Below are 27,218 nucleotides of genomic sequence, written 5' to 3'. Positions count from 1 at the left end.
CACACACACACACTTTGTTTTTTTTATATATGCTGATCTAATATGCTGATTTGGTGCTCAAGAAACATTTCTTATTACCTTAATATTATCAATTTCTGAAGGATCATGTGACACTGAAGACTGGAGTAATTGTTGCTGAAAATTCAGCTTTGAATCAAATTATTAAATTCACAATATTGCTATTTTACTGTATTTTGGTGAGCATAAGACACTTTTAAAAATATTTAAAAAATAAATAAATTCTTACCAACCCCGAAATGTTGAAAATAAAAATGTAGAGTGTTCTGTTCTGGAGAAACAGACTAAAAAACTACTGATCATGGTTCATGACTGTGACTTGAACTAAAAGCAAGCCCTTCGATATATCCCGCTCAAACTTCCTGTTTCTAAAGGAAATACCTCAAATTCATAACAGGAGTGAAAAATGCCTCTCATCATGATATTCGTGGGGTCTTCAAATACCAAACGTTTCACAACATTTATTTTTATTTCTTGTCTTCTGGTAAAACAAAGAAGAAAGGACTTTCAGAACAAACATATTTCTGGAATGTGGGCTCAATACTGGAAATGCATTGCTCAGTCTAGAACAAATATAGTATAATTGCCATTACTGTCAAGGCTTCCAACACAATACCTTCCATGCCTTCCATTCCCCACATAACAGCAGCAATACACTCTACCTCTGCTTCAAACACTAATCCAAGTACCCTTCGGAGATCAACCATGAGAAAAGTAAACATTTAATAGATTCATATTCAATAACAAGCTTTTAATGATGCTACATCTGCAGTTAAGACTGTACAGATGACCACAAACACACTGCTGCAATAACCCACAAACAACCAACATAAACATTCATAGACACCGCTTCTGCAATGTTCCACATTAAAGTTAAATGTCAAAGTCAAAAGCCATTTTATAAATGTTTTCCTTAATTTCAAGACACTGAATGGTGTGGTATCCAACTTCAGCTACCATTAACTCCATCGGCACAATATGAAATGGATGAGTGATTCCAAACATTTTCTATTGATTTTTTACCTTTATTTCGAACTAGAGAATAATATTTGTCAAATCATTACAATTTCACACTTTTGCTTAATTATTTCTCAGAGCTAGTGATGGGGTCTGATTGTCCTTTTCAGTTCCCCTGTTCTGAACAAATGATTAGGTATGGAAACTGGACGCCATTTAATTTTTATAGCATGATCCATAAATCATGTAAGTTTACTGTTGAAAATTTTGTTCTTGCACTTTATCCACATTTTCATATGTACCTACATATATAAGCAAAATATAAACAAATTCTTAGAGCATATTGTTTAAATAAACACAGTAAACCTCAATACAAACATACCTTTATTGTAAGCTTTCCTATTATTGAGTTTTGTCATTGTCTTCCTTGCAAAGTAGAAATTATGAAATAATTTAAACACAACAGAATCACACTGACATTATATTAATTATATTAATGTGGCCCCTCTGTGACCACTGTTGTTGCTTAATTTCAGAATTTTATCATCAACCTAAATATTTTTTGACAACACAAAGCAGACAAAAACAACAAATGGAAGTATGAATACAGATCTCACCACATGTCATCGCAAATCTTACGAGAAAAAAACGATAATTTTGTGGGTGGAGTGAATTATTCCGTTTCAAAACAGTCAATGTGTAATGTAATCGCCTGTTATAGTACATAATTTAAGTATTGCTACTAAAACATCAGACTGCGCGAGATAAATAAACAAAAACCTACGGGAAGTATAGTTTGTTAGGCACGAGTGAAAATACAACATTACGTGCAGCTCGTGGAAACTTCTATTTTATCACCACCTCAGCCGATGCGAAATTTCCTGAGATTTGAACATAACTGTAATGTAGTCAGGTGTTTATACCAGACAAAGCTAAGATATTTGTTATGGTGAGTTTCGGTAAAGATTCCGTTTTATCGTATGTCTTCCATAGCAGCTGTAAGAACGGAATAACCAAAAAGGCTTTACGTACATAATCTCACATTATTCTCATCAGATTTACAAACAGTAAATATTCAAATTGCTTTTAAAGACACAAAGTAACTTTTAAGGCGGAATAAAGTTGCAGGGCCTAGAGGTTGCAGCGCTTTGAGGGGCAGGAGCGAGAGGAACGCAGATCCGTGGAGCAAGTCCGCATTCCAGCGCAGGGAGAATGCGCTCACTCCTATCTCGCTTTAAATGACAAATACAACTCCCTTCCCACACTTACAGAGGATTTGCGAGCGTAAATCGAATATAGAAATCCCTAAAAACTACTAACGCCCAGCGTTAAAAAAAAAAAGTTAATAAAGTTTTGATTGACTCACCATGTGATTTTAGTGGTACCTTAATCCAAAGAACTGATTTAAACTTCGGTAAAGTTGTAGATTATGTCTGGTGTTTTGTTGCCCAGGGATCGTCTTTCGATGTCCTCTCATATAAAGCACACAGTGAAAATCATGGGATTGTCCTCCATTTTCTCGCCACTCACGGCAGAATTAGAATGCAGTACAAAGTTGGACACTTACTGCATTGTTAACATTCCAGAGGAATCACGTGAGGCAGCCATGCACGTCAGCAGCACTGCACATACCCTGGGCGGGGCTTCCTACATTTACAACGCTGAGATTCTGATCTGATGCAAGCTAGCAGATATGATCACTGGACAGGGACAATACTGGCGGATATATGTACTAGCCTTGTGTTGCTCGCATAGATATTATAACTCGTGATGGTAATTATTATTTTAAAATAGACTTGTTTTCAGATTCTTCACTGGGCTCCTCATTAATCAGGTTGTTGCATTGTGTCCTTTAATCAATCCGTCATTTTAGTCTCTAGTCCTAAAGGAAATCACAAAAATATCACACATAATTAAACCAGCCACGACAAACAAAAAGGCAGAAACAAAACACTCTGCTTACAAGATTTGACACGTTCTGATGAATGATGTAAAACAGGAACTGCATCATCAACATTATGACACATACATCACATAGAATTTTCTGCTAAAATTTATATGAAAATATGAACACATATATTTGATGTGCTAATATTGGTAAACTATATACCTTTTGCGTACCCTTTTATTTTAAATGCTGCTACGGTGTGACAAAATCATTTTTAAAAGTATAAATAAAAATTCTATGGATTCAATTAATATGAAATACTTAAATAATATATTAAGTCACTAACAAAGTAACAGCAAAATGCTGTTTAGAATAGTTTTAGATGGAGTACGGAATGTTAGAAGGTCTTGTTTTTTATGGAATAAAGAAGAAATTTATAAGAATAAAGAAGCTGAAAAGTAACAAAATACCATTTCCAATTACTCAAATTTTATGGAGATATTTTCATACATGTTATACAACAGGGTGCTACATTAGATTACAGTCGTGTTGGTGAACTTTTCACATAGGACGCATGAGTAAAATGGAAAATTCAACATAAACATCGCTTTCATAAACAATAACACAGATAAATGGAACACACAGTTAAGTGATAGTGAGGGATACAGTGCTGAAACATGTGCAATGGTCAAAATTCAGAGTGAATATATCATGCTATATGTTACTAAATGTTGATTTAACACAACAATGATCACATAGCAATGCAAATAACTAAGCTGTCATTTTGTGAGACTTACACATTACACGATAGAGTGACAAGGCAACATCAGAAGTAAAGAACAAAGTACTGCTGGGTTAATGTAAAAATATAGTGTATATCTATATAGAAGCAAAAAAATGGTATAGGCATCACAAGGACAAAGGCACTGGAACTTAAGGGCAGCTAATGTCAAAATACAACCGTCTCCGACTGAGATGCTTTCTTTAGTGCCTTGAATATTTTAAATTCTCAGCATACACGCTTCACTCTCGACAATACTAAATTAAAGTTAAACTATGGATGTAATGTCTCTATCAAACTGAAGCATCAACAAAGTCAGCCTAGAAACTAAGGAAGTTCCTTATGTAAAAACACTAGAGAGGAGATTGCCCAGTGAACTGTGCCTGATGAATATGTTTGGTATAAACTAGTCCTTAGGTTGCATAAATGTTCTAAGAAAGGTTAAGATCCTCTTTTAACAAAAATAGCTAAAATAGGGAAACAATAAAGGTGCATTCAGCCAATGTACAAATAAAAGTCGCTTTCGCAAAAGTGTGGCAAATATGAGCACTCATTCCAGGGGTGCAGCAGAAATACACAGGTTATTCAAGGCACAAGCAACCTGCACTATCTTATCAAAAGTGCTCACATTGGAAGTGTGGTCTACGACCGTAAAGGGACTCTCCACTGGTCCGGTCAACATAGAGTATCTCCTCTTGACCATGTCTATTACCTTCCCAACATGCCTGTGAACATTCGCTTTATCTGAAAGTGTGCCAACCAGTGAGAAATTTTCTCCATCCTGTCCACTCTGGCAATTTTCATAGCAATTTCTACTAGTGATTTTGAGTTCGGCTTTGCGAGCCCCCACCAAATCCTCAATGTCAAAGTCATGCTCAGCCAACACAACATCACCGGGCAGTAGCTTACAAAGGAGGCCTGAACTCTCAACAAGATTTTTGTCACTGACGTGACCCGGTGATCCCCTCGAGACAAACATGACCACACCTTGAGGAGCAACACCTATCACATATTTAAGCTCATTCACCGTGGCATGAGCTGGCACAGTCAATGCTGTAGATGCAACCTCTTGATTCACATCCACACTGACAGCTTTTTCCAGAGACACTCTAAAGCAGTCAATGATCACTGCACAGTCTGGGTATGTGCAACGCAGAGCTGCAGGAAGGTTTTTTCTGAGCTCTGCTCTGGATGGCCAAAAAACAGCAGTGGGCACGAGGGTGGTGAACATTATATTAATAATCCGATGGACAATCCTGGTCACAGTGGCAACCTTGACCCCAAAACGATAGGCCAAGTCTTGGTTCTTAAGATCAAGCCTGAGTCGCATTAACGTCAAGAGCAGTTGCTGGAATTTTGAAAGTTTTGCATTTTTGTCTCCTTTCATATGTGGCATGAGAAGCAACATAACAGTCTCAAACACAAAGTAGTTCGGCAGTCCCGTATAGAAGCGAACCTTTTCTGGATCATTTCTGAATGACGCCTCAGTGAGAGACATCTTTTCTATCGATTCCCTCAGCTCCATGTTCTCTTTCTTAAGAGCCCCAAGACTGGACTGAAAGTCAGGGGGAATGTTTTTGACTGGGCTTCCCATTTGGTTTACACTTGTCAGTGAGATTTCTTCTTCTACATCATCTTCAGTCTTATCCTCTTCATCACAGCTGCTTAATGAAGAAGAAACACTTTCTGGCTCTTCTTGACTTCTAGTCTGGCCATGGTCCTCCAAGAAACGTCCTTGTCCTTGCAGGAAGAGCAAAGCATTGGCTGCCTCCACTTGTGCCTCTTGTTTATCATACATTTCACAGGCACTTGCTTCCTTTATATTTGGTGACAGTGGCGCTGAAGTGAAAACGGAAGGAACATAGTCTGAGGATCTAGGATTTTTCACTTGTTTTCCTGTAAACAGAACAAGAATACATTTATTTCTAAATTATACAGGCCTATCCAAAAAGTAACAGAAAAAAATAGTCACACATCATTTTTACTGTCAAAAATATGCACGAAAATACAGAGCAATCAGGCACGATGAAGTATATCTTTGAGATATAAGATAATATATATATATATATATATATATATAGTGTATAAAGTAACAGAAAAAAATAGTCACACATCATTTTTACTGTCAAAAATATGCACGAAAATACAGAGCAATCGAAGTATATGAAGTATATCTTTGAGATATAAGATAATATATATATATATATATATATATATATATATATATATATATATAGTGTATAAATATATAAAGGGCTGTGTATTCTGTAGTTGCTTGTAGGAGTATTTCCTTATATATATTTATATAAGCAATCATGTCCGGAAATACTCCTAAAGGCAACTACGGAATACACAGCCCTTTATATATTTATACAGTCATCTAGTGGTTACTTCATGGTATTACATATGATTTTCTTGATTTCGTCCACCAGGTAACACCAATCTGCTATCCATGTATTGGATTTTAAACACCTTTGCTCAATTTCAACTTAAATTCTGTATTAATTGAAAATAATATAATTTTTATATAGACATAAACAGTGCGTAATTTACATTAACATTACATGTAGTCATTTAGCAGACATTTTTATCCAAAGCGACTTACAAATATTGAATACTGAATATTGAATACTGTCAAGTACCAATAAATCCCATCAAAATACAAAATATTAAAGAATAAATATTATTGAAACAAATTCTTTAGTACATTAATTTTATTAAAAATGTTGTTTGTCTTAGTTCTGTTTTGACCACAGAGGTGTGACCCCTAAGTGTGCAAAACCGAAAAATTAATTTACAGCCAAATAAGCATTGTGCAATTTTACATTTAACCCAAACCCCAAAGTATATAATAACGATGAAGTTAAAATGAAGAGGAAACACTTTCTGGCTTTCAGCCCCGTTATGGTACATCAGAAAGGAGCGTTACATACATCAAAAAAATGTTCCCCCACTCTACTAGAGATATATACATTAAACCCAGAGATGAGCATTGCTTTTAAAAGATTCCTGCTAAAACCAAGCCCATGCAATACCCATGACATCTGATTTACACATACCCGAAATGAAGTGAGTGCTGCAGAGTCTACTGCCCTCGTTTGGCACCCACCCTTCACGATTCACAGCAGCGATCCAGCGCTGCTTCCGCTCCGGGTCGCGAGGAAACCTGTAGAAGGATAATAAGGTCCCAGGAGTCCTCCTGTTCCGACAACCGGCCACTACGCACGTGTGAACCATATTAAGGCCACCAAATTTGTGGACGTATTTCTTTTTCTTCCCTAGTAATATTTACAATCTGACTCCCAAAATGGCGGTGGGGGTAGCGTAGGCGACGCGAGTGTGTCGTCATTTGACTGGCCGTCATCGGTTGGCTGTGATTGGCGCGCTGCAGTGGTGATATCATCTCACCGCGCCGCGATCACTCATTAACAGGCGCTGTGAACAGCGATTCATCACTTGTTTTCTAACAATATTGGATTAAAATGGCTGTAGAATCAAGGGTCACACAAGAGGAAATCAAAAAAGAGCCAGAAAAGCCAGTGGACAGAGAGAAGGTTTGTTTTTCGTTACTTTTGTCCTTCATTTGCTTAAATAGTCGTGCACAAACGACGCGTCTTGCAATGCTAAGCTAATTTGCAAATGTAACTAGTAAAAATTTAAGTATACAGCTTATTATACTACAATTATATGGTAATAAAATGTTTAGTTGCAACATAGAATACAAATTGTAAATTATTAATGTAAGTTTGCAGCATATAATAAAAATATTAAAAACGTCTAGTGTAGAACATATTCTAAGTTTCTGATGACGTTATATAGAGGACGCATACAGCGCACGCATTTCACATTCTCCGCAATATCAATATTGAAGACGTGTACATATTCGTCTGTGTTTCGAGGGAGACTGTTATTAAATTCTGCATGTTTCCCACAGACATGCCCTCTTCTTCTCAGAGTGTTCACCACCAACAATGGAAGGCATCATCGCATGGACGAGTTTGCCCGGGGGAATGTACCATCTAGCGAGCTTCAGATTTATACCTGGTAGGTATAAACTTTGCATTGAATTAAAGCTGAAATAAACTGTATGATCCTGAATTGTATCTGCATTGGTTACAGGATGGATGCTACTTTGAAGGAACTGACAAGCCTGGTGAAGGAAGTTTATCCGGAAGCTCGAAAGAAAGGCACACATTTTGGGTTTGCAATAGTATACCCAGACCCTAAACGACAAATCTACAGGTAATCTATACAGAAGGCTTTTTGTTCTAGCTTGATCAGTTTCGATTTGTTTTGAATAACCCATCTGGTTTTGTTGTAGGGTTAAAGAGATTGGCAATACGGTTTCGGGACGCAAAGGTGCAGATGACTCCATGACGCTTCAGTCTCAACGCTTTCAGATCGGAGATTACCTTGACATCGCAATCACTCCGCCTAACCGCGCACCACCTCTCCTAGGACGCATGAGACCCTACTAAAACGAGACTTGCCTGCATTTAAACAAATAAGGTGAATGTCTGTCTGGAAATCTGCTTTCCTGCAGAGTTTAGTTCAAACCCTGCCTGTGTTTTTCAGGCAAACCTCAATTAGGTTTGATTAGCTGGTTCGATGTTTAAGCCAGAACTAATCTCTGCAGGAAGGTTGATCTCCAGCAGCAGGATAGGGCATATCTTGAGGATTGGAGGTTATATAGATATTCTTTTTCATATATTTTGTTCTTCATGGGGGTTTTATACCAGGTCTACCTTTTTAGTTTTAGTCCTGTTACCATGATTCCCATAAAATGTTGAATAAATGTTTTTTTTTAAGTATCTTGTCTTGTGTAAACATTTATAAACTGACTTTTTTTTTTTTTTTTTTTTTTTTTTTTTTTTTTTTTGTGTAATTCTTTAGTCATCTTAATTTAGTCTCAATTTTTCAAACTAATTTGTGTAATCGGTACCATTTGCATAACCATCAATGCCATTGTTTTATTCATTCTCTTTATTAAGTATTATTTTCAAATGGTTTAAAGTGTCCTTAAAAGTTTTTGCTCTTACAATCAAATATAATTCAATAGAATCACTTTATGACCACAATCTGCTGTTCTCCTCTTGGTTCCACTTTTTGAAAGCCAGGCTTCATGGTCATCAGCTCAGATTCAGTAGTAAGTGCTTAAGACTTGCACTGAGCCACAAGCTAAAAGAGGAGAAATATATATATTTTAACAACCATATTATCTTCTATTATTTTCTTTCTTTGGCATAAGTCAATATTTGCAATATTGCCATTTCAGCATTACAAGGTAGTGACTCACTTTTAAAATATCCTGAGTGACTGAACTTATATCGGGCATCTCTGGTGTGCATGGCTCTGCAGCGAACTTCATTCTGACTTTTGGCGTTGCAAGGCACCAATCCTGGTTGGAGCTGTTTTCATGCATTGGGACAGGGGTCTGCTTCAGGTCTAACACGTGATCTGCCCCCATCTTCATCCCAGAAGCATCACTAGATGCATTTTTCTATTCAGAGTTAAAGGAAGGGCATCTCAAGAGCATCTCAATAAATTAAACTATACACCAAAGGTTTAGCATCAAATCTAGGGTATAATACAATTTGAATGATTAAAATATCAAAATATGATTACTTACGAAAGCAAGAGAACTCCCAAAAAGGGACTGCAGAGACGGCATCTCAGGTATGGCCTCATCCTCATAACGTAGCAGTTTTGGCATCTCTGGAGCATCAAATGAAGGAGCTCTGTTTGTGTTTGAGAGATCTGCTAGGGGAAAGCTGCCCTCCTGTGATGCCCTGTGTCTATCGCTTTCTTCCTGCCTGTCGTCCTTTGAAACGGTAATTGCAGTGAATGAGAGAAACCATTACACATTTTAAATGCTATTATATGTGATTATGGTTTAATGTAATACTAGTCATGTCTATTGTGGTAGATTTTTACATGTTAGTAACTAAAGTAATGAGTTAAGGAGCGCATCATACCTTTTTTATAAGCTTGCTGACAAAAGGAGTTTCAAATGCAGGGAGCTCTGGTGTAGAAGGGCAGTTATTAGGGCGAGGAGGAGAATCAAGGTCATTCTTTCCTTTCAGTGGTGGAGAGGATGGGACACGGTGTTTCTCAATCTTAAATCCTGGGGTGCAAAACACAGGAGGCTCTGGGGATTCCAGACTCTCTGGAATATTTAAACAACAATGCAAATCAAAAAAGGGAAGCTTGGAGAAAAAAAAAACAATAATGCATTTTTTGTAACATATTAACGCACAAATGTAACCACACATTCAGGGTTACAGGAACTAAATGTTATACTGTTAAGAAACAATTATTTAAAACTCCAAACAGGTTGATAACTATTCATAATATTAAGAAAACAACTGTCGATATTATTTACCGTTGGCAACACCTTTGTTAGGCCCAGAAGACAAAGTGGGGAAAACATGAGAGGGTTTCTGACCATTCTCTGTTCTTTCACTGTGAAAGACCCAACACACATATTATGTGCTAAATATACATACATACATTAAAAATAATTAATCAGCAAGCATGCATTAAATTGACAGTAAAACATTTATAATGTTACAAAAGTTCTGAAGAATAAATGTTTCTTGAGCACCAAAACAGTATATTAGAATGATTTCTGAAGGATCATGTGACACTAGACCAGAATAATGCATGCTGAAAATTCAGCTTTGCCATAAACAGGAATAAATTAATAAATTAAATTCAACTAAATTCACAACATTACTGTTTTCACTGTATCTTTGATCAAATAAATGCAGTCTCGGTGAGTGTAAAAGTATTTTCATGTGGAGATCTGTTAGATTACATTTCAAATAATATAACTTCACTTTCAAAAATAAGTGCAGAATGTCAGTAGTAAAGTCTCTTACTGTTTTGTGTAAGCAGCAGCATTAAATTGATCTTATTAGACTCAATTTTGTTAATTAAAAAAATTCAAAGCATGTTTGGAAAGTGGCATATTTAGTCTTTTCCGAAGCAAAGCATGCTTGTGATGTGATATTCACACCCAGACATAGTAAGCGGCATACCTGCTGGTCTTTGGTGGTTTCTTGTTGAACAAATCCATGGTAAAGTCATTGTTCCAGCACATGGTGTACTCAGAGATGCCAAAGTCCTCTAGTCGTGGGGTCGGAGCATCCTCCTCCATACGCAGAGAGCACTTGGGCGTCTTTGGCTGCGGTGGATGCATGTTCATGACAAATGGTGGTGGTGACAGAGCCACAGCTGGGACAGGAGCGGCACTGTGGGGCGGCTCTGCTTCACCAAGCACTCTTTGGAACTGGAGTGCAGACAGACCAAAATCGGAGAGCTTTGGGGTCCGCAGCTGGTCAACGGGTGGCTGCATCTTCTCTGGTGTCTCAGGCTGCTGAGCCTCTTCACAAATCCCTTGTCCCATCACTTCATCTTCATCTGCTGCATCCAACTTTTCTGCATCTTTTGTACCATTCATCTCTAGAATAGTGAGCGAATAAAAAACATTTCCACTGAAATAAGCATCAATCTTAGCAAAGCCTAAACTTAAAACAAAGTCTATTTTAATCTTCAATTAGAGACAATAAATACAAAAGCCAAGCAGAAGCAGCAGGATGTTAACATTCCCAAATGTATTAAACATTTACCTGCATTTCCCTGTCTTGCTGTTCGTGGTCTGTACCCATACTTCTCATAGTGTTTCTTCAGCCTGTCAATGTCTTCTGTGGTTCTCTGCTTCAGCACCAAGCATCTACTTACAAAGTTCCTCAGTTCAGTACTTGCTGCATCATGTGTAGCCACCTGATTTTGAACTTCCCGCTGCACATGATTTTGTGTTAAATGAAGCCCATATTTAAAAATAAAGTGAAATCATGAACCATAACTAAACATACACATACCTTCAATGCTCTGACTTCAGAGTGCAGCTGGTACAGAGCTTGAGCCCCATTCTCTTCATCCTCTGAATAACACAGATCACATACACCAGTCAACGGATGCATACTTATGACCTGATCATTTTATTAGCAACTTTAAAATATTTCCTGGCAACTTACCATCGTCGTCTTGAGGGTTCTGACTTGCGTGAAGGAGATTGTTGCTTTCAGTCTCCAGATAAACAGTCAGTTTCCGCAGCTTTGCAAAGAAACGCTCTGAAGGATTCATTCTCAACGTCCCTCCTGTTTCACAAGCTGAAATGACAGTAAGTAATTAGTAATAATAAGAAAATCTAATATTATATTATTACATATGATATTACCATAATAATATACAAGCATAATACTTGTAATCCTTCTTTTCTACAGCCATATAAACAATCAACTGTAAATGTTTCGGACTGTTCAGCTGAACGTATATGGAAAGTGTACAATAACAAGTAAATTATCACAATAACAAAAACGATAAAGATACTGTCTTGAGCACATTCAGTTCAGCATAAAATCGCATAATACCTTAACAAAGTTACTGTGGTTTTATCAATAGAACTCAGACAACGACATACAAATATCTCTGAACTCTTCTTTCAAATTTCGCGGCACATCCGGGTTCGTTTTGTCTGACTCGTTAGACTTGACGCACATCCAAACACCGTTTGGCTCATTACTGCCACTTGTCGTTCTGTGCAGTCATTTCGTGCTCGGTGGTTTTCCAGTCCTTGACCAACGTTTATGTCTTGCAAGATTCCGAAAGAAGAATTGGTTTCAGCATATTAATTAATTTATTTATTTTGCCCTTGTGTTTAACAGATCTCTGTGTTTAGTGACAATGTTCACCTTTAGAATCTGTCTAAAACAATTTTTAAAATATTACCCAAATACAAACAATTAAGTTAGGCTACGTTTCCGTCTGATTTTATTAACCAAATTAAATAAAACTTGAATAATAAATACAAAAGTTAAAAAAAGATAAATAGAGTTCAAATTAAAGGACTGAACATTAAAAACTCGTTTTCATGTCAGAGTAGAGACAGTGTTTAAGTTTCCCTAAACTTTGACTGGCCTATTTGTTTCTCTAAATCTGCAAGAGTATCTTATCAACATATGTGACTAATGAAACGTTCTCTTTGAAGGCCTACAGAGAATGGGAATTAACTCATTTCCGAATGTGAATTAACTCATGGACAGCTAAGAGGAAACACTGTTATCAAACTCCTGTCACTGTTGATTTACACTGATTTACAGCATAGGCCTAAATTTAAACATGGTCACATATTACCCTTGAAAATAAAGAAGAACAGTGCATTTTTTTGTATTGAGAGGAAAAAAAACGTTGTGTGATCTTCACAAAACGTTTTCAGAAGAAAAAACAAGAACAAACTTCACTGTTTATTCAGGAATATTTTTATTAACATCTTTTTAAAATGTGACTTTTATAAACATTAGACTTTTTTAAAACAGAGCTACAATTATCTCTACAATCTATGGCTCATTTTATGAAACAGCAAATTTTACCCTTTCCCCCCCAAAATAAAATTAAAAAAATGTAAATTATGGTGAGTTTTTCCTAGGCCCCGACAGAATTTGTACATCCTCTGTGCTGATTTCTGGAAATAATCGGCTGACTTTTGTGGGACATATTTAACGTAAAATTGAATTTGAAAGCACTAACATATTGGCCAAAACATTAAACATATTTTCTGTTTTAAACAAGGCTTCTCTGATAGATACCTACAGTGAAGACCTGGTCAGATAAAATGAATGCCCTCTACAGGAAAATGAAGGCCACCAGTGGGTGCTGTTCTGGATACTTCAGAGGAAGACGCTAAGAGGCAGACCCTGGAGGTGCAGACAAGCAGAAACCTACTAGAGGAGCAAGCGGCAGAGGTCCTAACAACATGACATTGTGACTGGTTATGCTTATCTGTGAGCTGTGCATCCTCCTGTGGGCACTTGGAAAGTAGTAAAGCAGCGGAGGCCAGGAGGGAGTAGAGGGGCTGGAGAAAGTGACATACAGACAGTCTAAAATCATCCTATCAGTATTCTCAGAGGAATCCCATTCCAATGCGGTTGCGAAGTCATGCCTTATTTGCTATACAAAGTCCATTTTCCGACAGCTTGTTATACACTGTAGAAAAGGGAATACTTAAGCCCACATCCACCAGCTGGAACAGAATATTCCAAAACCACATCTGGAAATCTATGCCAATATAGAGGAAGGCAAATCAAAAGCAGGCAAAGTGCATGCTTAGGAAGCTGCAGGAGGGGCTTGATGCAAGTGTAGCCATCTACCAATTAAAATAGAGATGCAAAATCGAGATCAAAATGATTTAAGCTCTTGCATCCTTAATTATCCTTATTATGTAGTGTGTTATATTTTTAAAAATATTTTTTTCCTATCTTACCTAACATAACTTTTAAAGTGTATATAATAAACACTACCATTCAAAAGTTTGGGGTAAGTTAGATTTAAAAAAAATAAATGTATACATTTATAATTCAAAAGTACTAGTACATAACTAGCTAGTAAAGAAGAAAATATTTAGAATGTAACAACATCTCTATTTAAAAAAAAAAAAGGCTTTCCTTCATTAAAGAATCTTGAAAAGATATATCATGGTTTCCAGTAAAACTGTTAAATCAACTAAGTTGTGCTCCAAACTGTGTCATGGATAGAACTAAAACTTACTTTCTCAACATAACAAAATGTCTTTATCCTGTTGAAATGTCTCCAGGTCCCTCCTGATGTCTGGATAGTCCTTCAGAACAGAATGAAAAGAGTCCACCGACAAGGAAAAAAGCTGACAGACAGTCAGAGCTTGTACTGTGGCCAAACGCCTTCCTTTTGATAGGAGACATGACTCTGGAAAAGGGAAGGAAAGACATTATTTAAAGGGATGGTTCACCCAAAAATGAAAATTCTGTCAGCCATTGACTTGATTTGTATCTTTCCATACTGTGGAAGTCAATGGCTACCGTCAAATGATGCGTTACACATATTCTTCAAAATATCTTCTTTTGTGTTCAACAGAAGAAAGAAACTCAAACAGGTTTGAAACAACTTGAAGGTGAGTAAATAATGACAGAATTTTTGGGTGAACTATCCCTTTAACACAGCTTACTAATAAATTGTATTACAAACAACACAGGCTACTGCACATAGTCTAAACAGACACTGCATTGACAAAGCAATGTGACTCGAGTCAAACCTCCAAAGCAGTCTCCATCACACAGTTCCCTCTGGAAAAACTCATTCTCCACAAGGACCTGCCCATGCTCGATGAAGAACAAGCGGTCACCAGGAGTGTTCTGGCGGATGATGATGTCACCCTCCTGGTACACCTCATACTGCAGCTCCAGAAGAACGGCATTGATGAAGTTTATATCACAGTTCCGGAAAAGGGGAACTTTTCTCACATGGGCCGAGCACATGGTCATCAGAATTTCCTAACAAATCCATCCGAATAATCAATAAACTATAAAAATACTGCATTACTGTTAAAAACAAGAGCCAAACATCTTTTAAATAATCGTTTCTGTGACTATTTCAACAGTGAGCAGTACCTCTCTGAGAGATGAAGACACCCACTTCAGGACATCCTTCTCATCATACCATTTTCCTGCGTAACGAGCCTGAAAGAAGTCGTTGATGCGCATACGAAGGGCTTTGGGAAGCTTCAGGAAAGTCATATAATCTTCCATATGATTCATCTATGTAAAAACAAACACACAAGGGAACAGAAAACGTGAATGACACCCCCCAAAAAATAGAATATGCTGTTTTAGCAATATAATTGTTTTCCTTGCACCTTGTTCTTGTACGCTCTTGCTGTTATGTCCACATCAGTCATCATTGCAGCAGTGTTGGCGACCATCACTGTGTACATGAGGGCTCCAGACACAATGCTAGTCATGACAATCCAAAGCTCAACCTCATCTAAAAAAACAAAAATCAGGTATTAAAAGAAGTATCAGTTGTGCATTGTGATTGTTGTGGTATAAAATTAACATTTGGCTAAATCAGCTGATCAAAAGTATACTCCTTGCTTGTGGGTGTTTCAGAGGAACCGTATGATATTGCAGTCATATGAGAGAGGGCCCGAAAGACTCCAAAAGAGTACTTCTCTCCCACTGTGGCATTCTGACAAATTACATAAGACAAAGCATTGACATTAATACTATATTTTATACATTAAAACCATAAAACAACAAATATTACACATTTTCTGTAATACAGTCTCAGAAAAAAGGCACAAAAGTTGTCAATAGGGCACTACCTTTTGAAAAGGTACACTTTGTATTTTATTGACCCCTAAAGGGTGCATATTGCTACCTTAAAGGTACATATTAGTCCATATATGGTACATATGAGTACATTTTGGACCTTTTTTCTAAAAGTGTAATTAATTCTAATAGGTTAAATGTAGTATCACAGAGAAGACTATTAATAGGACTGAAAATGACCTACGAGGATTTCAGTATTATTAATGCTGTAATATTGTTACAATGCTCAGCTTCAGAATAATATATAGGTAAGATGTCAGACTACCGTCTAGAGCATATCTAATATATATATATATTTACTATTAAAGTTTTCATGACTGTATAAAATATTATTCATTTCAATTATATTTACAGGCCTTGCAAGTACAGTTTTCAAATTTAATGACATAAATGTGGTAATGCTGTTTATGTGAATATGCTGCTCACACACTTACCATTAGATTCTCTCTTCTAACCCAGCAGTCTGAGGGAAACTCCTCAAGCATAGGCACAAAATATTGAATACAGCCATTCCAGTGGCACAGCAGGAAAATCATCATAAATAATGACAAGATTCTTAGGAACACCCTCACCACCTCCAAGTTGGCATTTGAAACCTATTTGGGCAGAGATTCAATATAAAAATCAAAAGCATTATTCCAAGAATTTTTCTGAATGATGACAAAACTGATAGTCAGTGTTGTCTCATTAAGATAAGGATAGTTTCACGTTCAAGCAATTCATTACTTACTCTCTCCACCTCATTAATAAACCTAACGAGCCTTGACACACGCAACAGGCGGACAAGACTGAGGATTCTCACAAACATCAAGATGCGCATCATTTTGCTGGCTCTGGATGAGGCAGAGTCACCGTGGTATTGTAGGTCCTATCATGACAATGGCACAAAACATTTTTTCCATTTGGAGCTTTGTAATTTCAATACAGTCAAAAGATTTAGCAGAAAAAGGCACATTACCGCAATAAGTAGTATGTAACCAACTGGGAATGCTGCCACCATATCAGGTATAAACCAGCTTTTTAAATACTGTTGTCGAATGCTTTTCAAATCCAGAATGGCTCCCTGTGTAACATACAGAAAGATTAATTGCAGAAGTTTAAGCAATGTGATATTTGTGATGTCTAGAGCTAATCCTTACCTCACTGTCCTCATTAATGATCCCCATGCGAAAGTTAAGCCCCACGTCAATCAGGAACAGAGTGTCCGAGAACACATTAAAACCCTCCCAACCTACTCCACTGTTGCCATCTAGAAAGGCAATCTCCATTGGAATGCCAATTAGATTGAGAAATGTTATGGCCACCATACACATGATGTAATGACTCCTGCATAAATAAGGACATGAGTTGGACAAATTTTTAAAAGGTGGCATTTCTGCATGACAGTCCTTTTCAAAATGCATTAGTATTTTTCTATTTTATTTTATAACATATATTTTTTTTTATTTCCTTTTTTAGTTACTATTGTATTCCATTTCTATTTCTATTTTTAATTTAATTTTGTTTATTATTTTAATTAAAAGGTATAAAATATTTTTATTTTATAAAATATATATATATATATTTTTTAAATCTACTAAATAAAAACACCAAGACAGATTACAGTACCTTAAACGACTGAAGGGATGGATGACCAACACACCTCCCTCTTTCTGTCTAACGCACTCCTTCTCCACAGCCACTTCACTGCCGTAGACATACAGCGAGCGTCTGTTCAGCTGCGGCAGCAGGAGGTTTTTCCACTCGCTCAAACGGAAGCGGCTGTGATTCTCAGGTGTGAGACGCTGCATTTCCAGGCCCTGACTAAGCACTGTGATCACCAAAGCACCTCTAACATCTCTCACCGTGCCTCTCTGACAACTTTATTTCTGGACTTTCTTTTATGCTGACCATTTAATCCACTTTTCTTCTTCGTCTTCACGCTCGCTCTCTTGCTTTCTCTCTGTCTCTCTCTCTCTCTCTCTCTCTCTCATGCGTGCACATGCACAGCCGCAGAGTAATTTTCCATCACAGTGCATCACAGAATGGAGAAAGAGATAAGTTCCAGACTTTCCATTCTTTCCCCTCTGTCAAACTAAACTATTGTCTCATCAACTATTCAGTATCTCTGCCTCGCGCTCACATCAGCTCAGCTCATCTGGACTGCGGGGCGGTTCTTTGACTTTGACACAAGGTGGTTTTGAATATCACAACCATTGTCATCTGAACTAGACAGATGGTTCTGATAGAACCGGACCCAAGGCTGACAATGGGAGGTGATAGAATTACTTACGCTCTTATTGTGCGTAAATGACTGTACTGATATGACAAAGAGATTCTTTCTAATGAACACACAAGAGTGCTCAGATAATTTTGCTATTTCAGAAAGAGACAGAATACAGGTATCTATTTTTGCAGGCAAAGCCGATTTGGGAGAAATCAGAGTTTAACCTATGTTTCTTAGGTGCAGCTGGTGAAACTGGTCTGTGTTTTCATTGTGGATGTGTTTACATCAAAAACAGAACCTGCAGCTTATGGTGGAGCTCACTAGATCTCCAGTAAACTGAATACAGTATTATGTTGTATTGGCAGACTATGTTTATGAGAGTCACAATAGAGTGTTGAATTTCAAAGTGGTATTCAAGTAATATAACATGTAACTGATCGTATGTTCTCAGAAGGCAACAAATCCCTAAATTGCATTCATTCATTCATTGTAATCTACATATCACATTGCATTCAGTTATCAAGTGGGTGACTGGTCACTGGTTTTATTAACACGCTTGTCTGTGAAGCTTCTAGTAGTTAAAATACTAAAATGATGCTTCCATGCAACAATTTAATCTTATATAAAATTATATATTTAACTACTCTCTCTCTCTCTCTCTCTCTCTCTCTCTCTATATATATATACATATATATATATATATATATATGTATGTATGTATGTATGTATGTATGTGTCTCATACCTAACATGACACATGAACTGTACACAAGAATAATAAATATACTTTTATATTTATTATATTAATAACCAACTGCACATATATTTAAAATATATATTTAACTATTATACATATATTGTATGTGTGTGTGTGTGTGTGTGTGTGTGTGCGCCTAACACATGACACATAAATTCTGAAATCATTGTGTTTAAAAATGTACATAAGCACTGCAATAGTTTTCTGATTAATACATTCTTGACAAATTATGTGTAATTAATTGGACACAGCACTTTCTGAATTCATGTATGAGATACAACACAACTTACAAACAAACAAATATATACTAAAACCCCAGTAGAAATGCCTGGGGGAGTCCATGCTGAGTTGGCATTCTGTGTTGGCCTACAAATTGACGTCATGACTGAAATGTTCTATTTTTGCCGCTCATAGCATGCTGAACATAGCAGAAAATGCAGGGAAAAGGCACTATAAACATTTATCAAAACAATATTTTGCAATATAAGCTGTTGGCCAGTGTTTGAAAAAAAGAATGTGTCAGACATGATGTAAGTTGCACACACAGTGACAGGCACACAAGACAGCATTGTTTTAGCTTCTTTGGGGTTTGGGTTCTGTTTCAGGTAGACTGATTATCATTTAGATCTAACCATTATTCCCGTCCTTGTTTAAATTAGTTTTTAATTACAATAAGTCTGTCCTCAAAAGCTCACTTATGACAACCATTTTTAAATTTATGGTGATAATCATAGGAAATACTCAATGTAGTAACCCTGAAAGCACTTTATTTTCTGTAGAGAGATGTAACTCTGTTACACATCAGAAGCAAGGTCAACATGAAAGCTATATGTGCCATTGTTGCACTTGTTTTGGAGATCCACTTATGTGCTGAATATGTGTAGAGTATGGGGTCTAGTATATTTTAAGCAGTTCTTGAAAAAAGCATAGATATCGCAGTTGTCCTGAATAAACATGGATCACACACAGAATTCTCACTTCTCAAAAAAAAAAAAATATTATCATTAATATCAGAAGTCATCTGTGAAGTAAGTATAGTTGTATAGTTATGTGAATTTGCCTGCGAATACCTACTCAGAAAAAACATTGTTCATAATACTCATCTGGCATAAATTGCAAACACATGATTATGTTTGACAATATGATGTTATGAGACAATATGATAACCATTAAAAGTGTAATTTAAATTATATTAAAATATGTATTAAAAATAATACACTGAAATGTTAGCTAATGATAACAAATATTATGATAATATAAATAATATTAATAACCTAAACTTTTAAATGACTTCTATTCTGTACAAGACTTTTATTTTATTTTATTGTTCGGCATGTTGTTATGACCTGATTTTAGATTGAATCGCGTTTCGTTTACCTTTAGCCATTAACCTGTGTGAATGTAAATCAGATTTGTAATAAATGGCTGTAGCTTAGTTGTTAATTTTGTTGTTTTTGTTTAAAGGCATTGACCCGGAAGCTACGCGACACTTCCGCGGGGTTGTCCTGTTTTTTGACAGCTGCAGGTTCAAGGTTGTGTAATGAAGGACGCAAGTGAGCACATCAGTCTCTACATCATATAGAGTGAGTAAATTTGATATTTTATTTTATTTTATTTGAGATTACCTGACACCACGATCTGAATATCTTTTACATCCGATAAGATACAGGCGAGGTATGGACGGCTGGATTTTAGTATATTAACGAAACGATGAAGAGCAGAGAATATGATGTAACTAACGTAGTGAAATGGTGGCTAGTTTGCTGCACTCTGCTGGCTGTGCAAAATGTAGGCTAATGTTGAAACGGAAGTATAGAGCTGATAAATGTCCCATGCTCTTTTGTTTTCTCAGACAGCGTTTGTAAGTGGAAATGTCGAGCCTGTCAGCAGCCAGTGTGGAGACTTCACCAGCAACAGAGGGGGCAGAGCAGAAGAAACCTCTCAAACCATGCTGTGCGTGTCCTGAGACCAAAAAAGCACGAGATGCATGGTGAGGAGACTTTTAGCTATTAGTTAACTTCTGCTTTAAAGGGGTCATATGATGCTGCTAAAAATAACATTATTTGGTGTATTTGGTGTAATGAAATGTGTTTATGCGGTTTAAAGTAAAAAAAAACACATTATTTACCACATACTGTACATTATTGTTTCTCCTCTATGCCCCGCCTTTTTGAAAAGCGTCGATTTTTACAAAGCTCATCGGTCTGAAAAAGCGAGGTGTGCTGTGTGCCGTGTCCCAGCCCGAGCGACGAGACAAAAACATTAAAACCCATTATAAACGAGTATGCAAATCTTCCCACATAGTGAGGTAGATATGTGGGGGCGTGTTACAACGAGCCATTTTAGGTAGGTGTGGCTGACTCTTAACTTTTATAAAGAGTATCCCTTTGGATTTGAGACTTTAGTCTTTGCAACTTTACAGATCTTCTTTATGCACCAAGAGCTTGTAACACTCCAAAGAGAAAGGAAAAATTTAAATCGCATCATATGACCCCTTTAAAGGGATATTTTTGCACATAAATTAAATTCTGTTATGTAATTTATTTCATGTTTTCCCAAACCAGCATAACTTACATTCTTCTGTGAAGCACAAAATAATTTTTAAAGTACTGAACTGCTCAATGAGGCTTTAACGGATGCAAATCCCCATAAAAGTAGTCTGTATCACTTGTAAAACTACTCTGATTACTGTTGAACTAGTATTAGAGTTGTATTGTGGCATGCGCAGTTCTTCAAATTTCTCTTTGTGTGTTCTATCAAGCTGGTTTGGAGCAACATGAGGGTTAGTAAATAATAGTGCTGTCAAACGATTAATCGCATACAAAAAAGTTTTTGTTTGCATAATATATGTGCGTGTTCTGTGTATATTTATTATGTATATACTGTATAAATACACATACAGTATATATTTTGAAAATATTTACATGTCTATATTCATATAATGTATATTATAAATAAATATATTTAATATATAAACATAACATATTTTTCTGAAATATATACATGCATGTGTGCATTTATATATACTGTATATATATATATATATACATTATAAATATACACAGCACACATACATATATTATGTAAACAAAAGCTTTTATTTTGGAATGCGATTAATCGTTTGACAGCACTAGTAAATAATGACACAATTTTTATTTTTGATTAAACTCACCCTATACATTTTAGCAAGATACCATGACACAATACTGTCTTCATTGCAGCATAATTGAAAAGGGAGAAGAAAGCTGCACAGACCTCATCGAAGCGCACAAGGAGTGCATGAGGGCACTTGGTTTTAAGATATAATACTACCATCATCATCAGATTGAGTGAATGGTAAGTGTCACAAAAATGACTAATCTCTTACAAAGAATATCCTTAGTGATATTTCGCACATTTTATTTTCCACACCTTGGGCACCACAAACTTGAATTTTATTAATGCAATTTTCAGATATCTCCGTGCACTGTAGATTTAATTAAAAGTAACAGTTCACCTCAAAATGGTCATTTTTGCTTCCACATGTCTTCTGCATGACTGACTTTCTTCTGTGGAGTTATTTATAGCATATAGACAAGCTGTTCTCTTCCATACAATAAAAGTGAATGGTGTCCACAGCTGTCATTTAGGGCTGTTCCTTACAAAAAGCAATAGCTTCAGAAGACTCTGAATATAGTGCATAAGTCATAAGGACTACTTTTTTGGAGCTTGTCAGCCCCTGATCCTCATGATGTTGTATGAAACAGAGCAGCTCCGATATTCTGCTAAAACTCTCCATTGGTAAATAATGCTAAAACTTCCATATTTGAACTCCCTTTATATATTGTTTTAAATAAATCTATTCCTTTAAATTAAAAAAAAATCTTCTGTATATTATTTTTTGAGGACATTTGTGTTTATTTAACGATTATTTAAAGTTATAATGTTTTCTATTTGTCTTTTCTTTCTTTTTGTAGTGAATGGCAACCTGTGTGAAATGGGACCCGGTGTGCTCGTTTATTTATATTTTTTACACTGCAGGGAAGATTATACAGGGCTGAATTTATTCCTCTAAGTTAAATGTCTGTCTTTTCTTTCTCTTTCTTTCATATGTGATACATTTATGGTCAATAAAGATCCTATGCAAGATGTTAAGCCATTCTCTTTTCTTGTGTCTTCACTTCTTATTTGTATGCAATAAGCAGAGATTCTTATAACAAGGCTGGCTTTCTCTTTTTACAGCCTACTTTAAATTATTCAGTCTAATCATTATGTATCACATGCTTGATTTACTTATTTATCACATATTAAATTATTTATGAAGTAGTGTCTGTTGACACACTGTAGGCCAAGCAGTTTTACACAAACAGACTGTCCCTTCAAGCTTCCTACTCGGTTGGCTTTCGAATTCCCTGTATCAGCGTTGGGCTGGTGACAGCTGCACTTAACTATGCAGGCCTAAAATAGAGCTGCTGCTCCCAGCACACTCTAATCTGAGGTCTACCCGCAGAAGCGCTTTTATTCTGTATCTACACCTGGTGTGAACCCAGCAAAAGCAATTCATAATTAGCATTTTCTCCTTTAGTTTGGTCCCTATAGTTTGTCCCTGACACAAACACAAGAACAGATTGCCTATTTAGCTTGTTTCACTATTCCTGCTTATAATTACCTTATACATTTTGATGTTCAATTCATTAAATACAAATGCAAATGCATAATTGATATTTTTCATATATTAAATGTCAATAGTTTTTTTCTGGTTTATTTCTGTCATTCAAACTGCTTTGATGGTGCTTTACTTCAATGAGAATGTGCACACAGTACGTGAGTGAGAACATTTCTATCGGCATGCCTCTCTTGCAGGGTACATGTCAAATTGACAGCTCTGAATAGTAACTTTAACACTCTCTTATCATCTATAACAGCTAGTTAAGCTGCACAAGATATCCAGTGTATATTGACTGTGCATTTCAGTTATGTTTCCATCTATATAAGCTGTCATGATTAAGAGGTAAAACAAATGGATCTATTAATCACACCACAAAGCAATTTGTCATTGCAATGTAGTTCAATAGAGCATTCCATTTGTGCTAAAACACCACATATCACTGCGCAGCTCTCAAAGTGGATTGTTATTTTTCTCAAAAGGGTCTGGCTGCAGCTTGGCGCTTGCACTCTCAGACACTTGCACTTCCGCTAGCGACGTCACTTGCAGTCTTTTTTATTTTTTATTTTGTTCTATTTATTGATTACTTTTTGTTTGAATCTCTCAACATTTTACAACAGTATAGCCAGGTGGTGAAGACAAGAAAAAAGAAACTAAATTACAAAGTCACTTGCAATCGCCACTTGCACTCTCCGCTACCTGCGACGTCACTTGCAATCGACACAAATCGTGCGTGTTGCCAATGGACTGAGAATGCACGTCTGAGAGTGCAAGCGCCAAGCTGCAGCCAGACCCTTCTCATTTTTCTTGCATAATTCCCACAATCTGTAATTCAGATGTCTTATATCAAAATAATGCAGTTCCTCATCTACCCTAGCTTTGGTGAATGAATAGACCTGCTCTCACTAACCTTAAATTATCCAAACCTCACAATATGGAAAGCCCCTGTCCTTAAATTACATCAATTTTCCTCAAACAAAGACTTAGTTTTTCTATTTTTCCAGTGATGAAGATAAGAAATTAAGAACAAAATATTTAACATTTTCAGCACCACCAAAAGCGAAGGAAGTTCATTTTCAAATTCTTAATCGAGTATATAACCTTCTGTGGAATTTTTAGGACTTTAATTTGGTTTCGATCATAACAACTGGTCATTTTATGATGAACGTATTGAAAAACTGAGCATTTATTTATTTATTTAAATATGCATTTGCTGGTGCCTTATTTACCAATTTTACGGTTTATCTAAATTAACACAATCTTTGTTCTTTGGTATATTTATAAAAGATGGAACATGCAACTTAGCAATTACTATAATTATTATTCTTGGAAATGTATTTTTACATAAGAATAGATGCCTGAAAACAACCAAATTTCTGTATTCTTATAAGAATGGCAATTAATGAATTAATGTTATAAAATAAGAGTTAATTACCATTTGTCCTTAGTATTTTGATATTTATGGAGTAACTAAGCAATGGCCACTGAAGAACATGCTGTATTGTGAATATGCTGTCATGCCTAACAACGCCAGTTGGCATTTTCCACAACAATACAACAATATTCTCATAACTTCTGCTTAAATAATAAAATAAACAGAATCCACTCACTCTTGCACTCCACTGCTAAGCAGCAGAATATTAACTACCAACAACTGCTGGGCCAAGTTATGTGAAACTACAAAAAGGAATGGCCAGGGAGGGGAGGTAAACAGTGTTACATGACCTCCCCTGTTATTTTATCTGTCTCAGATTCTCTAAATATGCCCCCCATAGCCTAGTATCCTCCTCCCCTCAAACACCATTAGAAGAGCTGGAATACAAATTGTCTGTTTGATTGTGAGAAAATGAGTGTTGGTGACATCTGGCAGAGCTTTCAAAGATCTTCACAGACGTCAGTGCATGTCACTTGTTATCGTAATCACTCTGCCCGGCCATCATTGTGTTATGTTAAGTAGCGAGTCTGTTTTCTGTCTGTGGCTCTTTCCTCCTTGGGTTTCAATTCCAAACATGGTTATCCTTTTCAGGGTCTCTACCCCCGCCTCTCCAGCTCCATGTTTCCAACAGTCCAGTGCAGGACAGGGAACAGAAGCAGAGACGCTATAGGGCTGATATTGTCAAATTCGAAAGGAAAAGTGGGTGTCAACGGAACTGAATGGAATGGAATTATGAAGCTTCTTTCATTCCAACTATTTTTTGGCAGAAAGAGGTGTATTGGCTGTTAGAGGCTGAGGGGAACAATCTTTTTTCATATATATCTGACATTAGTTTTATATTTTTAACAAACTTTTAACACCTTGGGCTTATGAACCACTACTTTTTCCAACAAGGCTCTTTTTTTATATTCAGTTTCCATTGAATTGAAGACCACATAGCCATAAATATGAATAGTGGCGACTCTACCTTGATTGACTCTATAATTTTCAATCACACTCTCTGCGATGGATGGACCAACAGCACCGAAGGTGCCATCTACCATCTGGGTAACACCATTCTTTTTTTGGGCTATATGGGTGGTAGTGGAGCATATGGGGCTCTGTACATCTTCAGCTTTTTGGCTCCCGCTTTCCTCTGTCTGGCTCTGTGGGGCTGGTTGACAGTGTGTGGCCTTGATGTTTTTCTCTGGAACTTGCTGCTGATCCTGCAGTGTTTGGCCCAGGTGTGTCATCTGATTTTTCGGCTGATGCAGGACGGTTTAGCTAACGAGGAGCTTTCTGCGCTTTACACAGCAGCCTATCTGCCTCTGGATGTACCTGTGCAGGTGTTTAAGGAGATTACGGCTGCCAGTGAGAACAAAGCGCTCTTTCTAGCAGCTGAGGAGACGTATGCTGTCGAGGGGAAGACACCCATTGATCAGCTGTCTTTTCTTCTTTCTGGCAGGTGAGAAACAGAATGTTTGGCAGAGTTGTATACTCTCATACAGTTCTCCGGATTAGTGATTGATCTTGAACTAGTAGTTTTAAAACTATTATTACTGTAAAAACTCGCACTAAATATCTGCTTATTTTCCTGAAGGTGTACTTAATGTTTGCAGTAGCTCGCAATACTAAGACAACATTCTCAGTTGTATAGTGTAATAATTAACATGAAAAAATATTTTGTGGGTCAATGTTTTTTTTTACCTATCTATTGATTAATTAAAAAAAAAAAGTAAAAATGTGATTAATGTATACAGTCCATTAAAATTACAATGGTAGTAGTAGTTGGGGCATAATAGGAAAGGAAAGGACATGACTTGTGGCGTCCCATACTTGGAATTTGTGCTCAGCATTTAACCCATCCAAGTGCACACACACAGCAGTAGTGAACAAACACGCGCACACACACACACACACACACACACACACACCATGAACACACACCCAGAAGCAGTGGGCAACCAATGCTGCAGTGCCCAGGGAGCAGTTGGGGGTTCGGTGCCTTGCTCAAGGGTCTCACCTCAGTCGTGTTATTGAGGGTGGAGAGAGCACTGGTAATTCACTCCCCACACCGACAATCCCTGCTGGACCTGAGACTCAAACCCACGACCTTCGGGGTTACAAGTCTGACTCTCTATCCATTATATAATAAGGCATTTTATGTAAGGGATAATGTACATCCAGCCGGTTGTTATCTCAGATTATTACACGGCCCTGTGGAATACTTGATTCTGATTAGTCAGTCGCGACATTCCAAGGTATGCCATCCCTCGATAACAACCGGTAAAAGCTAATAACACAGGCTCATCCGGGTAACAGCAGTCGACGCTTTTCTCTTGCTTGAACA

At 36.8% G+C, this 27,218-nt stretch overlaps 7 protein-coding genes across 11 annotated transcripts in view; 3 read left to right on the top strand and 4 right to left on the bottom strand.

The window, feature by feature from the left end:
* LOC107668891 (serine/threonine-protein kinase LATS2-like) overlaps positions 1-2,549 on the bottom strand; it is a 17,329-nt gene extending 14,780 nt beyond the window's left edge. Inside the window, 1 exon segment of the mRNA XM_016460938.1 lies at positions 2,342-2,549. The gene's annotated coding sequence lies outside the window, so the exon portion shown is untranslated.
* Positions 2,550-3,364: 815 nt separating this feature from the next.
* Positions 3,365-6,960, bottom strand: LOC107668905 (uncharacterized). Its single transcript, XM_016460962.1, has 2 exons — positions 6,704-6,960; positions 3,365-5,540 (listed from the first exon to the last, which is right to left on the bottom strand). Exons 1-2 carry the CDS (start codon positions 6,879-6,881, stop codon positions 4,195-4,197), a joined length of 1,524 nt encoding a protein of 507 aa, XP_016316448.1. The 5' UTR covers positions 6,882-6,960; the 3' UTR covers positions 3,365-4,194.
* Positions 6,961-7,044: 84 nt separating this feature from the next.
* On the top strand, positions 7,045-8,455 carry LOC107668906 (histone deacetylase complex subunit SAP18-like). The gene is made up of 4 exons (XM_016460963.1): positions 7,045-7,198; positions 7,579-7,688; positions 7,764-7,886; positions 7,966-8,455. Exons 1-4 carry the CDS (start codon positions 7,127-7,129, stop codon positions 8,120-8,122), a joined length of 462 nt encoding a protein of 153 aa, XP_016316449.1. The 5' UTR covers positions 7,045-7,126; the 3' UTR covers positions 8,123-8,455.
* A 158-nt stretch (positions 8,456-8,613) lies between these two features.
* Positions 8,614-12,236, bottom strand: ska3 (spindle and kinetochore associated complex subunit 3). 2 transcript variants are annotated; one of them, XM_016460888.1, is made up of 10 exons: positions 12,130-12,236; positions 11,684-11,818; positions 11,528-11,589; positions 11,276-11,447; positions 10,685-11,108; positions 10,027-10,106; positions 9,620-9,810; positions 9,274-9,465; positions 8,941-9,144; positions 8,614-8,822 (listed from the first exon to the last, which is right to left on the bottom strand). In XM_016460888.1, exons 1-10 carry the CDS (start codon positions 12,206-12,208, stop codon positions 8,799-8,801), a joined length of 1,563 nt encoding a protein of 520 aa, XP_016316374.1. In that variant the 5' UTR covers positions 12,209-12,236; the 3' UTR covers positions 8,614-8,798. The 2 variants fall into 2 exon arrangements, with proteins under 2 accessions (XP_016316374.1, XP_016316375.1); XM_016460889.1 differs by having other exon boundaries at positions 12,080-12,165.
* Positions 12,237-13,037: 801 nt separating this feature from the next.
* Positions 13,038-17,786, bottom strand: LOC107668864 (potassium/sodium hyperpolarization-activated cyclic nucleotide-gated channel 1-like). 3 transcript variants are annotated; one of them, XM_016460886.1, is made up of 11 exons: positions 17,456-17,786; positions 16,987-17,173; positions 16,806-16,910; positions 16,578-16,715; positions 16,282-16,443; positions 15,611-15,704; positions 15,373-15,500; positions 15,128-15,274; positions 14,773-15,010; positions 14,253-14,426; positions 13,038-13,851 (listed from the first exon to the last, which is right to left on the bottom strand). In XM_016460886.1, the coding sequence occupies exons 1-10, from the start codon at positions 17,635-17,637 to the stop codon at positions 14,257-14,259; spliced, it is 1,551 nt and encodes a 516-aa protein (XP_016316372.1). In that variant the 5' UTR covers positions 17,638-17,786; the 3' UTR covers positions 13,038-13,851; positions 14,253-14,256. The 3 variants fall into 3 exon arrangements, with proteins under 3 accessions (XP_016316372.1, XP_016316371.1, XP_016316373.1); XM_016460885.1 differs by lacking the exon at positions 13,038-13,851 and having other exon boundaries at positions 14,143-14,426; XM_016460887.1 differs by lacking the exons at positions 13,038-13,851; positions 16,578-16,715 and having other exon boundaries at positions 14,143-14,426.
* Positions 17,787-20,201: 2,415 nt separating this feature from the next.
* LOC107668867 (cytochrome c oxidase copper chaperone-like) lies at positions 20,202-22,943 on the top strand. Of its 2 annotated transcripts, none has more exons than XM_016460891.1 (4): positions 20,202-20,392; positions 20,662-20,799; positions 22,031-22,145; positions 22,766-22,943. In XM_016460891.1, exons 2-3 carry the CDS (start codon positions 20,681-20,683, stop codon positions 22,113-22,115), a joined length of 204 nt encoding a protein of 67 aa, XP_016316377.1. In that variant the 5' UTR covers positions 20,202-20,392; positions 20,662-20,680; the 3' UTR covers positions 22,116-22,145; positions 22,766-22,943. The 2 variants fall into 2 exon arrangements, with proteins under 2 accessions (XP_016316377.1, XP_016316378.1); XM_016460892.1 differs by lacking the exon at positions 20,202-20,392 and adding an exon at positions 20,397-20,483.
* A 2,538-nt stretch (positions 22,944-25,481) lies between these two features.
* popdc2 (popeye domain cAMP effector 2) overlaps positions 25,482-27,218 on the top strand; it is a 5,225-nt gene continuing 3,488 nt past the window's right edge. The window contains exon 1 of the mRNA XM_016460957.1: positions 25,482-26,333. Within this exon, the coding sequence (XP_016316443.1) occupies positions 25,837-26,333 (497 nt within the window). The 5' untranslated portion in view covers positions 25,482-25,836. The remainder of the gene's footprint in view (positions 26,334-27,218) is intronic.

The sequence above is a fragment of the Sinocyclocheilus anshuiensis genome, unplaced genomic scaffold (genome assembly GCF_001515605.1).
Source record: "Sinocyclocheilus anshuiensis isolate Anshui unplaced genomic scaffold, SAMN03320099.WGS_v1.1 scaffold136, whole genome shotgun sequence".
NCBI classification, from domain to species: Eukaryota; Metazoa; Chordata; class Actinopteri; order Cypriniformes; family Cyprinidae; genus Sinocyclocheilus; species Sinocyclocheilus anshuiensis.
The sequence above is the reverse complement of the archived record's forward strand: the minus strand, read 5'-3'. Positions and strand labels throughout refer to the sequence as shown.